Source organism: Lissotriton vulgaris, chromosome 1_1, assembly GCF_964263255.1.
Source record: "Lissotriton vulgaris chromosome 1_1, aLisVul1.2, whole genome shotgun sequence".
NCBI lineage: Eukaryota > Metazoa > Chordata > Amphibia > Caudata > Salamandridae > Lissotriton > Lissotriton vulgaris.
In genome coordinates this window covers 1,306,021,069-1,306,036,980 of record NC_141685.1, presented here as the reverse complement: position 1 = coordinate 1,306,036,980, position 15,912 = coordinate 1,306,021,069, and the positions used below count along the sequence as shown (strand labels likewise).

At 45.1% G+C, this 15,912-nt stretch overlaps 1 protein-coding gene across 6 annotated transcripts in view; it reads left to right on the top strand.

The window, feature by feature from the left end:
* The window catches only part of ZNF740 (zinc finger protein 740), a 245,280-nt gene that overhangs the window by 155,460 nt on the left and 73,908 nt on the right, over positions 1-15,912 (top strand). For all 6 annotated transcript variants that reach the window (XM_086965545.1, XM_086965535.1, XM_086965562.1 and 3 more), the window contains one exon: positions 8,320-8,438. In XM_086965545.1, the coding sequence (XP_086821671.1) occupies positions 8,320-8,438 (119 nt within the window). The remainder of the gene's footprint in view (positions 1-8,319; positions 8,439-15,912) is intronic.

Sequence of the window (15,912 nt, the reverse complement as noted above, 5' to 3'; positions counted from 1 at the left end):
CGGCGTGGAAGTCCATCACCACGGACAGGTGGGTGAGGTCTCTTATCCAGTACGGGTACTGTCTAGAGCTTACTTCCATTCCACCGGACATACCCCCAAGGAGCCGTCCTATGTCAGGCGAGCACTTGACCTTGTTGCAGCAAGAAGTTCTAGTCATGCTGCAAAAAGGGGCGATAGAGCTCGTTCCATTCCAAGAGCGGGGAACAGGGGTTTACTCCCTGTATTTTCTGATCCCCAAAAAGGACGGATCCCTCAGGCCAATCCTGGACCTCAGGCCCCTAAACTGGTACATCCTCTCGGAGCACTTCCATATGCTCACGTTGCAGCAGGTGCTTCCCCTGCTTCAGCAGGGGGACTTCCTGGCTACGCTGGATCTGAAAGATGCCTATTTTCATATCCCCCTGCATCCTTCCCACAGGAAGTATCTCAGATTCACGATTTTAGACCAGCATTACCCGTTCAGGGTTCTGCCGTTCGGGGTCACCACGGCGCCAAGGGTATTTACAAAGTGCCTAGCGACTGTGGCGGCGCATCTCCGTCGCCAGAATGTCCACGTCTTTCCCTACCTGGACGACTGGCTCATTCAGGCAAGGACAGAACGACAGTGCGTCGACCATGTGTCACGCACCATTCATCTCCTGCACGATCTGGGATTCTCTCTGAACTATCCAAAGTCCCATCTCCAGCCCGCCCACGTGCGACAGTATCTGGGCGCGACAATAAACACTCTGGCAGCCACTGCACAGCCAAATTCAGTGAGAATCGCCAGTATCCAGGCGCTGATCCAGCGGTTCAGACCTCAACACTCGCTTCCAGCGAAGGTGTTCATGCAGTTGTTAGGCATGATGGCCTCCTGCATCTCCATTGTCCCGCACGCGAGACTACATATGCGTCCGCTTCAGGAGTGCCTTGCACGTCAGTGGACTCAGGCTCATGGGCAACTGACAGACCTAGTGTTGGTGAGCGGTCGGGCATACAACTCTCTGCATTGGTGGAACCCACACAACCTTTGCAAGGGCCGACCATTCCAAGAGCCTGTGCCACAGATTATCCTGACGACGGACGCCTCTCTCCAGGGATGGGGAGCGCATGTACTCCAGTACACGGTGCAGGGACTCTGGACACTACAGCAAAGGAAGATGCACATCAATGTGTTGGAACTGATGGCGATCTTCATGGCCTTGAAGGCGTTCAAAGTACATCTGTGCAACAAGGTCGTGTTGATCCGGACGGACAACATGACAGCCATGTACTACATTCAGAAGCAGGGAGGCACACACTCTCCACAGCTGTCTCATCTGGCTCAGAGCATGTGGAAGTGGGCCATTCAGAGGAACATCTTCCTCATGGCAGAGCATCTCCCGGGCAAGGACAATCAAATGGCGGATCTGCTCAGCAGGCACAGCCATCAAATGCACGAGTGGGAGATACATCCATCAGTACTCCAACCGTACTTCCAAAGGTGGGGTCATCCAGAGATAGACCTGTTTGCCACAAAGGAGAACGCAAAATGCCAAAGCTTCGCCGCCAGGTTCCCACACCCGCAATCACAGGGCAATGCGATGTGGATGAACTGGTCAGGCAGATTTGCGTACGCTTTTCCCCCAGCACCTCTGATACCGCTGGTGGCACGCAAGCTCAGGCAGCACTCGATGACTCTCATCCTGGTTGCTCCGACGTGGGCTCGCCAACCATGGTACACCACGTTTCTAGAACTGTCCGTGGTGCCGCATCAGAGGCTCCATCTCACTCCCAGCCTTCTGACGCAGAGCCATGGCGACATTCAGCACCCAGATCCGCAACAGCTCAACCTAGCGATCTGGCTCCTGAAGTCCTAGAGTTTGGATACCTCAATCTTCCTCCCGATTGCATGAACATCATTCGGGAGGCAAGGAAGCCCACTACGAGAGCTTGTTATGCGGCTAAATGGAAGAGGTTTGTCATCTACTGTGTTAACCACGATATTGACCCGCTGGATGCTTCCATTCAAAACATCATTTGTTACCTGTTCCACTTGTATCAATGCAATCTGGCGTACTCTTCCATCCGCATTCACCTGTCTGCTATGGCAGCATACCTCCAGAATAGGCAACACCTGTCACTCTTTAAGGTCCCTGCTATCAAGGCCTTTCTGGAAGGACTCAAAAGGGTCATTCCACCAAGGACCCCACCAGCTCCAGAATGGAACCTCAATGTGGTTCTTACAAGGCTGATGGGTCCTCCCTTTGAGCCACTGCACTCTTGTGAGCTTCAGTTTCTGACTTGGAAGGTTGCGTTCTTAGTAGCAATTACATCGCTACGGAGGGTTAGCGAGCTGCAGGCGCTCACCATCCAAGAACCTTTCTTCCAGGTACATGCTAACAGGGTGGTGCTCCGCACTAACCCTAAATTCCTACCCAAAGTGGTATCACAATTCCACATAAACCAGACAATTGAATTGCCGGTGTTTTTCCAAAACCCAGAGACGCTGGCGGAGCGCATGCTCCACACCCTTGATGTTAAGAGGGCCTTGATGTACTATGTAGACAGGACAAAAGATTTTCGCAAAACCAAGCAGCTTTTTGTTGCTTTTGCCACACACCACAAGGGAAACGCTATCTCCAAAGCTGGGATCGCTAGGTGGATAGTAAAATGCATTCAGATCTGTTACGCTAAAGCTAAGCGCACTCTCACTATCCCACCGAGGGCCCACTCCACCAGGAAGTTGGGGGCATCTATGGCTTTCCTAGGTAACATTCCCTTAGAAGATATCTGTAGAGCAGCCACATGGTCTACCACACATACTTTCACTAAGCACTACTGTGTAGACGTGCATTCCAAACAGCAGGCAGCTGTTGGTCAGGCTGTTCTAAAAACACTTTTTCAGACTGCTGCAGCTGGCACGGGCGGCCACCGATAATGGAGGGACTGCTATGTATTCTATGCACAGATATGAATTCAGCAGCCCACATGCCTCGAACTGCAAATGCTACTTACCAGTATGCATCTGTTCTTGGCATGTAGGGCTGCTGACATTCATATCGCCCACCCTCCTCCCCGGCGCCTGTAGCAGCTGCAGTACTTCATTCATAAGTATATATGTATATGCTCATAGCATGGTCATCACTCACATTCTTCACTCCATCTCTGCCAATGGCTAAAAACAATCTGGGGATGGAGGCGATGCCCATGCGCACTGTAGTCCAGGGGAGGAGCCACCTATCTCGTGATACTTCGAAGACTCTTCCAGGACAACAATGTGCAATCATCCGGACCTAACACTAGGCGGCGATCTATGCACAGATATGAATGTCAGCAGCCCTACATGCCAAGAACAGATGCATACTGGTAAGTAGCATTTGCATTATAAAGGATTGTGTCTCTCTTGATTATTTCCATCACATTCCTTAGTTTAAATATATTCACTTTAGAGATTAGGAAAAGAGACCTATTTAGTAACCCAGATAGGATTTGTAAGAAGGATTATAAATGATGAAAATACCATTTTACTTAGACAGAGGGTGTTGGTCAGGGAAGAGGGTGCCTTATTGAAGCTATGTGTTTGTCGGTATGTCATGTTGAAAACTGTGTCTTCCACGAGCCCAGCCTTCTGAGTGTCAAAAGTAGGTATGACCGTTTTTTATTAACTAGGTTTCTGTTGGACCTACTGCCTTTTTTGTTATCCTACCCCTTTGGTGGGAACTGGGGCTATAATCTTATGTCCTGCAGCTGCAACAATGGGTCTCTGCTGGACAAGCTGCATTGTACCATGTTTTGCAGCTTTTACACTCTGCCCAGGAAGCTATATATCATCCTTATATTGATAAGGGGCAACTTTACCCAGGTCCAACCTGCCCTTATTTATTTGCAAATACTTTCAGGAGACATCATTCTCAATGTACTAAGCTATTTAATAGTCCTCGTAAGGTTAAGAAAAAGTTGTGATCAAAATCCTTTGTTATATGAGGACGGTTGTTACCTTTTTAAGAATCCTTTCCTACAGGATGTTTTAATTGTGTATTTAATTATGATTTGTTGTCTTTTTAATGTATTTTATACATTATATGTTTTTTATATTTTTAAGCGGTATATCTTGAGGATGTTTTTTAGCCGCTCTGTTATGCTATGGCTCACTATGCGTTTATGGGTTTTACCTCAAAAACCAAATTAAGTTTATATTGATTAATTGAACTATGCACCTTACTATTAAATCTGAAATCTGAATCTAGTGAGAAAATTGTAGTTCGCAAAGAAGCACGCCAGCGTTACATAGTAGCTCTAACTGTCTTTCTCCTTTTTATAAACGGATGTATTGATTACTTACTTAGCTGTGACAATGACTGGTCATTTTGTCTGGCTAGAAAACACCGGCTTTACTTTTTGTGGATGATACCATACTTTTTTCTAAAACACAAAGAGGGCTTTAATTTCTTGGAGAGAAATTTTACTTATTTTGTAGCACCCATGGTATAGAGATCAGTGCTTTAAAAATACATCTCTGGTTTTTAATCCTCACAAGAAATTCAGGGGCAAATTATCGGTGAATGCACTGTCTGAGAGCGAGGGGTCACTGGACTCACATTCCTGCACCGCATATCTCGAGGAGCATTATTCTGCTGTCCCATAGGGCGTATTCAGTGTTTAGGTTTGCCAAGTGTACAATATTCCATCCAGTCTTCCCTGTTTATGGAATCTATAGAGCGCAAGCTTTGAGCACTGATTTGTATTATTCATAACTTTGGAGGCATTTTTAACATTGATTCTCTTAGGACAGATCTTTGTTGATGCTCCCAACTAGCACTCTGTTAATCCCACTTAGACTGGATCTAGCTTTGAAATTGATTATTGGGTACGTCAAATTATGGCCCATTCTTTTCTGGTTTTTCATATGGTCTGCTGATGAGCTGGAACCTTATAGAAAGGGCTGAGCTGATATAATTAAAAGTCCATAAGTACTCAAAATCCCTTGGCTAAGGTACTTTAAGGCATCCTTGGTGGTTCTTCATTTGAATGAGCATTGGTATAACACATGTTCTGTTTCCCAGATTACACATAATATTGGGAAATAAAGATTATGGCAGCATGAATTGGAGAATCTTTAATCACCCCCCAGCCTTGCATAGTTGGTCCAGCACATTTTGGGCACTGAAATGTGAACTTTGATTCGAAGAGTTCCTAAATTACACTAGTCCTCCGCCAAGTAGGTATGTGTATATAAAAGTGGGATGCAGAACTCTTCTGTTACCTTTTTTTTACTCGCAGATGGTCGGCCCAAGCTCATGATAGTGAGTGATGTCATCTATGTCCACTAACTGAGGAAAGCGATGATCACTTACTGTTTTTCTCCCCAGCTAATTTAAGGCACAGAGCTAGGTGGGTATCACCACTCTGTTGTGTTTTAAGGCGTTTAAGGAAGCATCACAAATATGTAAGTTTGACACCAGACTACATTTGTGTTTTGCTATTTCAAAATGTTGAGAATCAGCTTGGCATGTCTAGGCTCTGAGGCTGGACCACCTGCACTTAATCAAAAGTCCAAAAATGGCCATAAAAGCACATACATTAAAAACCATAATCACATTAAAAAGTACATAACAGCACCAAAAATACAATAGATAAAATATGTAACCGTATTTCCACAGGCTAAGAAACAATAAGATCATTTTTATAACAAAAATAATTCCATATACATTGCAGAACGTTGCCTCATTTTATACAGCAGTGATATAATTAAGTGAAACCAAACCGATTTTAGCTGAAGCTAAAGATTGGATATATCCAAGGCCTTCTCTATGTTTGGAAAGGTGCTTGTGCAGAAGGATGGGGTGTAAAAATCGAACCCTTACCATAAGATACAATGTGCAAAATGGCATACTATGTACAGCTTTTTGGGTTGAAACATCATCATGCGGACATTTAAAAAAAGAAGTAACCCAAGAACCATCCATTGGAAATTCATCTAACTAAATGATGAAATAGATTTAATCTCAACATTGACAAGTAAAATCTATGCTGAGGATTAATACACCACATCCAATAGTGTTCAGTACCAGAAGCGATAGATTTTTAATACAATTAATAATGGAACATGAATCAAGCAATTTTATTATCCTGCCTACTCACGGTATGAAAATAAACTCCTTCTCATCCTTTCTTTTGTCTAAGGTGCTATTTTTTCAGGGAGATCAAAAAGATCAGTCCGACCCAAGGTGTAAAAGCTTTTGTTTTTTTTACATAAGCCAGTCATGGGATAGCATTCACATTATCAAGATTTAAGCAATTAGAACAGCTAGAACAGACCTCTTGTTTTAACTACAATAGCAGCAGAGCTAAATTGATAGTCAACCACAAAACCAGCCCCGCTTCCGCATGTGTAATGAAAGTTGAAATTAATTTTGGTAAAGCTAGAAGTCTAGCTAAAAAACATGTTTTCCATCGTCTGCAGTTTCCCAGGAGTTATGTTACCCCATACTACTGCTCCATAAACACCCATGGATAAACATTTACTTTTACATAGCTGGAGCATTTCCTTAAACGGTTAATGGCCCAAATTATTTTGCAAATCAAAATACAATTTCCCCCTCAGCCCCATTTTTTGTATTCTCTGGTTGATTAAACCCTCCCACGACCCATTCACACTGATTAAGAGGTCCAAATAGTTAAAGGAGGATACCATCAGTACAATTTTCTTTTGTTTTATTGGATTTAGGACCGCAGGTCATGATATATGATTTTTGATTAATTACTTTAAGGCTAAGACTACTCATAAAATTTAAAAAAATATCTGAAAGACTTGGGAGGCCATTTGATTTTAACCCTAGAAGAACAGCATTATCAGTGTATAATAGAATCGGAACTACACGAGAAAGGATTCGCGAAATATCTTTAGTACATGCCCCCAAAAATCTAGCGAGAGAATAAGTGTAAAATAAAAATAAAAATGGAGCCAAAATCCAACCTTGTGTCACTTGTCTGGTAGGACTTAATATGTTTAGTGCAATCCCCGGTGTATGAATAACGCACTTAAAGGTCTGTATCTCAATGTAGTTGCTTAAGTAAATCCAACAAACTTGGCTCAACTCCTGCCTGAAGCATTAGACCCATAGTTTCTTCCTGTCAACTAAGTCAAAGGCACAGGAGAGGTCCATAAATGCCATATGAAAGGCCCCCTTCCTGGCCTTGACATATTTGCCCCCGATAAGATGGAGTTTACAAGCCTGCTCTGTCGTTCCTAGACTAGGTCTAAAACCGCATTGGAATGGTGTGTAAAAAGACATATGTTCAGCCCATTCCTCCAATTTCCCCAAAATAACCCTCCCCCCAATTTTGGAGGTACTGTCAATTAGCGCTCAAAGTGGTTCCATGTGACAATTTATTGTTAAAATATTGATAAAATGGTTATTTTATACTTTTTATTTGATGTATCAAATCATTTCATGTCTGTTTTGCTGAAATGTATATATGTGATTTTATAGTGTTCTGTCGATGAATTTGTATCCAATGTGAAAAATAAATCCGCATGCAGGTGAGGATGTTAGTTTTGTTCTATGATGAGGGATCATGAGAACTTTCGCGAGGATAGGTTTTTTAGTTGCAGAAGACTGACCGAAGGTTTCTGAATGCAAAAAGGTGTTATGAGTATATTGAGTTACCTAATAGGAGTAATTAAAAATGCAAACACCCCTTTCCCCCAGAAATTGTCTGTATTTGAGCTGGCATAATGAGTGGGTGGATTAAAAGCTGTATACGGTCTAACCACCCTTTTCTACCTTCTTATTTTGCTGATGTTGTGCTGTAAATACATTGTAATGGTTTCTGAAGTGAAACCTCCAAATTATCTTTAATATGGAGAATAAAGTATAAACCACAATTAAATGCTCATGTTTACAGTGATCTGAATTATAAATAATGGAGATAGGCGGGCATGGTACAGTTAAATGTAATGTTTCTTGGTAAATTCCGAGAAACCTGTAGTACAAGGTAGGTGTCCGTTCAGAGAAACTGAAATTTAATGAAAGAATTTTGAATATCTGGGATGAAAGTGAGTATAACATTTGAATAAATAGATTCTGTCATAAACAGGATATATGTTCTTGGAGGCAAAGAAAGTAACAAAGTAGTCTAGTCTGGGTCATCTTATTGGTCATTGTGTATATGTCTAAGTGATTGAAATGGTGAAATCATTGTATGCCAGCATATTGGTATTAGTCTGTTAAATTAAAATGAAAGGACTTGGGTTATCAGCTTTGATAGATATTGTCTTTAACAGTTACAGTAGTTTTCTGGGTAGAGAAGAGTTTAAGGTTTAGTCTCTAAACTTGCTTTTCTGCACCTCAACAGGAGAAAAGCCTTTCGAGTGTGATGTGTGCAACATGCGCTTTATTCAGAAGTATCACCTGGATAGGCACAAGCGGGTGCACAGCGGTGAGAAGCCCTATGAGTGTGAGCGCTGCCATCAGGTATGATACTGACTCTGGAAGTGGTAATTTTGTTGCCCGGCTTTGTAGATACCTTGTGATAAAGGACAAATCCTCTTAGCTATTTTATTCCCTATTTACATAGTTGTGTGGAGAAGTCAAAGAGGACTCCAGTGATACACAGGCAAGACACGTAGTATCCAACTTTACAAGTTGCTCAAAACATATTGTATGGTTCATTAATGGAACAGCGTCCACATTGGGGCAAGTGTTGTAAGGGGTAAAGGTAGCCCCATCTTAACTGTCATTCTGGGTGAAAATGTGAAACCTGTTTACAACATGTAGCAATTTGAATCTACTGCTAATGCTTCCAGATCGGTCCAAGATTATATTCAGATATATGCAGAGCTTTTGGGGAGCTCCTGCTTCGCAAATCACAAATTTAAAATCCAGTTGTGTCGTCCGTTGTCTAACCGAAAATGAAGGCAGAGCCAATGGATTAAAACATGCCTTCCGAAGCTGTTTGTGTCATCTTCGTAGATTTAACAACAGAGGCCTACTTTTTACTGCATGTTAAATTAGCGAGATGAGACCGATTTATCTTGTTGCTGTTGAAGAAAAATAAATGTCTAGTGAAAAATGTATAGTTTTGCTGTTGCTAAGAGGAGTGCGTGTACTGCAATGTAGGATCCTCATCGACAGTCTTCAACATAAAATATTCATGCCTGTATGCAGGAACCTCAGCACTTTTTTCTGAATATAACAGAATCAATCTGTAGTTGGAGATAGCCATCTTCATGCTCCACAGTTTGGTGATACCTCAATGAATAATTAGGCAGTCTAGCTTTTACTGCATTTTTCATATGTAAAGAAACTTCCTCTTTCATAGTAGTAGAAACACATTGCAGCACCTACTGAAAGAAATGTGCTACCTTATACAAATTATCTTTAAACCTTTATTCAGCGAAAGAGAAAAATGAAGGAAAAGGTAGCCGTCAGGTCAAAAGTACATAAGCTGCAAAATAGCAAACACTGTTCTTTAAGTCATCAGTTACCATCTACCAGAATGCACTGTTCTGGCAGTTTGTCCTACAGCCTTTCTTTTTTCTGTCTCTTGCTGAGAGGATCTCAGACCACCTACTACTGTTATTCACCCATTTATTTCCGGGAATTTCTCTTTGGGTTTAAAATACGTTTTAAACATTTGGGAACGCTTCCTTTATTTTTTCATCTGTGAAATAAGTGCATCTCACATATTGCCTCTATTTTTGTAAAATGTTATGTTATGTTATGTTATTTGGTTTTTGTATAGCGCGCGGATGCCGCAGCAAAGTGGCGTCCCGGCGCTTGGAGAATAATAACACAACACGACAGAAAAATAAGAGGATTAAAAGGAGGGCCTAGATTGTAGCAAAAAGGAAGGTTTTAAGTGCCTTCCTGAAAGGAAGCAGCTCAGGAATGGAGCGCAATGAAGCCGGCAGAGAGTTCCAGAGGGATGCTGCTAGCACTGAAAAGGAGCGGCCGCCCAACCTTGATTTTTTAAACCGTGGCACTATAGCCAGATTAGATCCGGCAGAGCGAAGAGCTCTGGTAGGAACATAGTGCTGAATGGTCTGTGCAAGGATAGGAGGGGAGGCTGTATTGAGAATTTTAAAAGTTAAGCAGAGAGCTTTAAACTTAATTCTCTGCCCTACCGGCAGCCAATGAAGATCCTGAATGGTCCGACGAGCCGAGACAAACTTTGGAAGGCCAACAAGCATCCTAGCCGCCGCATTCTGAACCCTCTGAAGGCGAGATAGCTCAGCCTGGTTTAGGCCCAAAAACAGGGAACTGGCGTAATCCAGTCTGGTGAGAACCAGGGCTTGAACAATAATCTGTCTAGTCTCCGCGTCGAAAAACTTGAAGATAGGTCGGAGACACTGCAGGGTACCAAAGCAAGTACCGGCCACCCGTTTTGTGTGGGAAGTGAAAGAAAGCTTATTGTCAAACCACACCCCGAGGTTTCTAACCTCTGCCACAGGGGCGGGGACAGGGCCAAGATCGGAAGGCCACCACTGATCTCCCCATAATTCACTTTCCCTACCAAAAATAATGACCTCGGTCTTAGAGGCATTAAATTGAAGCCGATTGTTAGCCAACCAACCTGCCACAGCTTTAAGGGCTGACTGAAAGGTGGGGGCATCCATGTTGGAGTCGCCATTGAGTGCCACCGCCAGCTGCGTGTCATCGGCGTATGACACTAAGGAGAGACCAAAGCTGTGGGCTACCTCCGCTAATGGCTGGACATATAAATTAAACAAGGTAGGGCTTAGGGCCGACCCTTGGGGGACACCCTGGAGTATAGGGCGAGGGGCAGAAACAAAAGGAGGAGTGGAAACCTTAAAGGCACGATCCTGAAGAAAGGAGCGAAACCACTCAAGTGCCACCTCTCCAACTCCGGCTTCCATCAGGCGGTGTAGCAGAATCTGGTGAGACACAGTGTCGAATGCGGCACTGAGATCCAAAAGGATCAGTGCCGCCGTCTGACCCAGATCCAGCAAATGCCTGATGTGTTCCACCACAGCCAGAAGGGCAGTTTCTGTGCTGTGGCCAGCACGAAATCCATTTTGGGAATTATCCAATATATTAGCTTCCTGCAGATGAGAAGATAATATAGCATTAGCGTGAGCTTCTGCCAGTTTAGCTGGCCAAGGAAGAAGTGATATAGGTCGGTAGTGTTCAGGCTTGGTAGGATCAAGGGCGGGTTTTTTAAGGATCGGAATAACCGTCGCCTGTTTCCAAGCTTTAGGGACACTACCCGAGCTGAAGGATAAGTTAATAAGGCCATGCAGAGCAGGATAGCAGCCTTCAGCAAATTCCCGAAATTGATTGGGTCTCATGGGGTCGTCCGGGGAGCCGGATTTAACTTTAGTCGTCAGGGCAATGAATTCATCCAAGGTCGGGCTCGGAATGATCAGCAGTGGTTTATGGACCAGTGACATAGAGCTAGTCTCCGCAATGGGGAGCTGGGCGAATGACTTGTAAATAGCCTCCACCTTTTCTACAAAAAATAAGGCTAAGTTCTCACAGTGTGTCATGGAAGGTTGGAGAGCGGCAGTATCAATCCTCTTACCAGTGAGGTCCTTACACACCCTGAAGATGACCTTGGTAGGGTTGGTGCTGTTCTTTATCTCCAGAGAGTAAAACGCAGCCCTGGCCGTGCATATAGCCCGATGATACACTCTAGTGCAGGCCCTGTAGGCTGCCTTGAGGTCAGTATCATATGTTTTACGCCATGCGCGTTCTGCCTTTTTACAGGAGATTTTAAGTGTTTTAAGAGAGTCATTGTACCAGGGGTTGGAAGGACTAGATCTAGTCTTGCTCCACTTAGCCGGAATAAGTAAGTCTAGTGAGTGATTTAACCACTCACAGAAACTGTCATAGCCGCTAGAAACTTCAGTAGGGGGTGAAGGATGAAATTTCAACAGGAGCTGATGGAAATGCTCTAAATTTAAGTTTCTCCAGGGGCGTCTAAGACTGGCAGAAGAATTGTTCTTTGGTAAGGAGAAGGAAGTTGTGATATGAAATTCAATAAGATGATGGTCAGTCCATGCCATAGGCCTGGGATGGAGTACTGAAATGTTCGGAGAGAGGTTGGTCAAAATGGGATCTAATAAGTGACCGCCTATATGGGTTGGAAATTGTACCAATTGAGTCAGTTGGAACGCCTCTAAGTCAGCCAGCAAGCTATGGATCGAGTTTGAAAGAGGAGCATCCATATGCAGGTTGAGGTCGCCGATAATCGTGAAGTTGGCGGTTTTTAGGGCCAAAGAAGAAATCACCTCAGGTAGGCTTTGACGAAACGCGGCGTCAAGCCCAGGTGGTCTATAGATTAGAAGTCCCGTGAATGTGAAATGGGGATTCACTGAGATGTTGAAAAGAGCACTCTCGCAACCAGCTATGGTGACAGGTTTCCAGATGCAGGGATAACAGGTTTTTATCGCAACTGCAATACCTCCACCTCTGGTTTTGCGTGGGAGGGAGTGCATAATGTAACCCGCAGGAAGTGCTAGATTAATGACCGCCATGGATTGGTCATGTAGCCAGGTTTCCGTAAAAAAGAAAATATCCGGATTGTCATCTGAAATCAAAGAAAAGACTTCTTGGGAGTGACAAGGCATGGATCTAACATTCAAATGCATCACTTTAAGGGTGGATTGATTAACTATGCCTATGGTATCTGTCGGTAGATTAATAGGCGGGGGCTTCGACTGAAGACTGTTAATGCACAGTGGCAAAGGAAGTTTAAAAGGGCAAGTAGGGCATTGAAAAGGACCGCTAAGAGGATCCAAGGAGCCAGCGCAGGATTCACATACCTGATGTCGTAACGAACGCAGGTTCTCTGCTGATATCATGCTAAAAGGTCCAGAGTCCCCTGCCCTAGCCCTGCCTTAGCGCAGACGGGCAGGACTCTGGCGAGACTCAGGCGTTGCGAAGGCGCGACCGCTGCGCTAGACCGCTACGTCAGAAGCGAGCATTATATAGGCGAGTGGCGGAACAAGCGCTAGCGCGCTAACCCCCAGCAGGAAGGAACCAGCCTTCCCAAGATGGCGTCGTCACGAAGGAATCACGTGACTCGAGGAACCCGGGAGCCCGGACCCGCTAAGTAGCGGTGCTTCAATTTGTTTTATAGTGCAGTAAGGGCCAGGGGGGGGTCGCAGCAATGGCGAGGATAAAAGCAGGGTAAAAGAACACAAGTTAAAGAAATGCAATAAAGGGTTTTTTTAAAAAGCGAGCACAAGCCACAGCGCAACGCTGTTCAAATAGTTGCTCTAAGCGCAATAGGGACGCGGTGGTCACCTTCTCCAGGCTGACCCCCAGTAACAGCTCACCTTAAATAGGCGAGTGGCGGAACAAGCGCTAGCGCGCTAACCCCCAGCAGGAAGGAACCAGCCTTCCCAAGATGGCGTCGTCACGAAGGAATCACGTGACTCGAGGAACCCGGGAGCCCGGACCCGCTAAGTAGCGGTGCTTCAATTTGTTTTATAGTGCAGTAAGGGCCAGGGGGGGGTCGCAGCAATGGCGAGGATAAAAGCAGGGTAAAAGAACACAAGTTAAAGAAATGCAATAAAGGGTTTTTTTAAAAAGCGAGCACAAGCCACAGCGCAACGCTGTTCAAATAGTTGCTCTAAGCGCAATAGGGACGCGGTGGTCACCTTCTCCAGGCTGACCCCGAGTAACAGCTCACCTTAAATAGGCGAGTGGCGGAACAAGCGCTAGCGCGCTAACCCCCAGCAGGAAGGAACCAGCCTTCCCAAGATGGCGTCGTCACGAAGGAATCACGTGACTCGAGGAACCCGGGAGCCCGGACCCGCTAAGTAGCGGTGCTTCAATTTGTTTTATAGTGCAGTAAGGGCCAGGGGGGGGTCGCAGCAATGGCGAGGATAAAAGCAGGGTAAAAGAACACAAGTTAAAGAAATGCAATAAAGGGTTTTTTTAAAAAGCGAGCACAAGCCACAGCGCAACGCTGTTCAAATAGTTGCTCTAAGCGCAATAGGGACGCGGTGGTCACCTTCTCCAGGCTGACCCCGAGTAACAGCTCACCTTAAATAGGCGAGTGGCGGAACAAGCGCTAGCGCGCTAACCCCCAGCAGGAAGGAACCAGCCTTCCCAAGATGGCGTCGTCACGAAGGAATCACGTGACTCGAGGAACCCGGGAGCCCGGACCCGCTAAGTAGCGGTGCTTCAATTTGTTTTATAGTGCAGTAAGGGCCAGGGGGGGGTCGCAGCAATGGCGAGGATAAAAGCAGGGTAAAAGAACACAAGTTAAAGAAATGCAATAAAGGGTTTTTTTTAAAAGCGAGCACAAGCCACAGCGCAACGCTGTTCAAATAGTTGCTCTAAGCGCAATAGGGACGCGGTGGTCACCTTCTCCAGGCTGACCCCGAGTAACAGCTCACCTTAAATAGGCGAGTGGCGGAACAAGCGCTAGCGCGCTAACCCCCAGCAGGAAGGAACCAGCCTTCCCAAGATGGCGTCGTCACGAAGGAATCACGTGACTCGAGGAACCCGGGAGCCCGGACCCGCTAAGTAGCGGTGCTTCAATTTGTTTTATAGTGCAGTAAGGGCCAGGGGGGGGTCGCAGCAATGGCGAGGATAAAAGCAGGGTAAAAGAACACAAGTTAAAGAAATGCAATAAAGGTTTTTTTTAAAAAGCGAGCACAAGCCACAGCGCAACGCTGTTCAAATAGTTGCTCTAAGCGCAATAGGGACGCGGTGGTCACCTTCTCCTGTGTCACGAAAAAAGCTGCCTCCGACCTCACTCAGTATGTGTGGTCTGTCTACCTCGCACTCACTGCCAAATGGTCTGTCTGCCTCACTCTCACTGCCAAACCGTGCAAATTCAGTCAAAAATTACGAAGAGAGCTCAGAAGGGACTGCAAGGGTATTTGCCTCAAAGGGAAGCGAGAGGACCTTATGGGCACATTGGGAAAGACAAAAGCAGAGGAAAGCATTTCAGAAAGGGGTGTCCCTCTACTGAGTCTGTGCACTTTCATGAAAAAGAATCCAAAAATGAATATTTAGATACAGGAAATGCAGAAGACACTATCTGCATTATTCCAAGCACTCCTGCTACCCACATGGGCACCAGTTGAATTTGAGATGGGGATCTGAACCACCCTGGCCATAGGTAGCGAACACTTTACCTTTGCCACTACAACGACGTACGTCAACTCCTGCACCATAGAAGCCTTTACTGATTTCTTGACCTTTTATATTGTGACTCTCGGCGGCAGAATTGTCGACACTGAGAAGACCCCATTCGTCCCCATTGAGGTCAACTTCCATGCTGATGCTATTGCCTCTTCCAGTACTTAAAATATTTTTACCACTAGAACACCCTATTCAAAAACCTCCTGTACCATTGGCCTTCCCACTGTGGCCAATCATATCATCAGGACCATCTGCTCCACTTTGTCCAGTTCTTCCGTAAGGTCCATTAATGGTGCCAAGAAGTTATTCATTGTCTCCCAGAAGAGTATTACCACCACAGCCTTATTCACCAGTTCCCGATAGGGGGTTTGCTGAGGTTACTCCAAAGAGGGCAAAAGATGGCAACTCCTTCCAACTTTGTCAAGACACCACTCCTTACATTCTTATACCTTATGTAGGGAACTTGATTTTGTTGCAGTTGTCCCCCTCCCCCTTTTATGGTTTAAATGTTTATTGAGTCAACAGCCAGTGCATCAATGCGACATGCGAAGAACTTCAATGCATGGGCTACGCAGAGCCCAGGAGAGAGCTTGGCACTAATCAGCAACTGAAGATGTAAAAACAAAAAGAATAACAATCCCCTCCCAAACCCCCCCCCCCCCCCCTTTCCAATGCGTGTTGGGAATCTTTTTTTGGGTGAAAAGTGTTCACTGTTGTGGGGGATCCCGCTGGGTGATAGCGTCGTGTGAGTTGAGGCGTAAAAGGCGGAAGTACCTGGGTCACATAAGTTCTCGGAATTCTTGGACCAGGATAGCTTAAAATG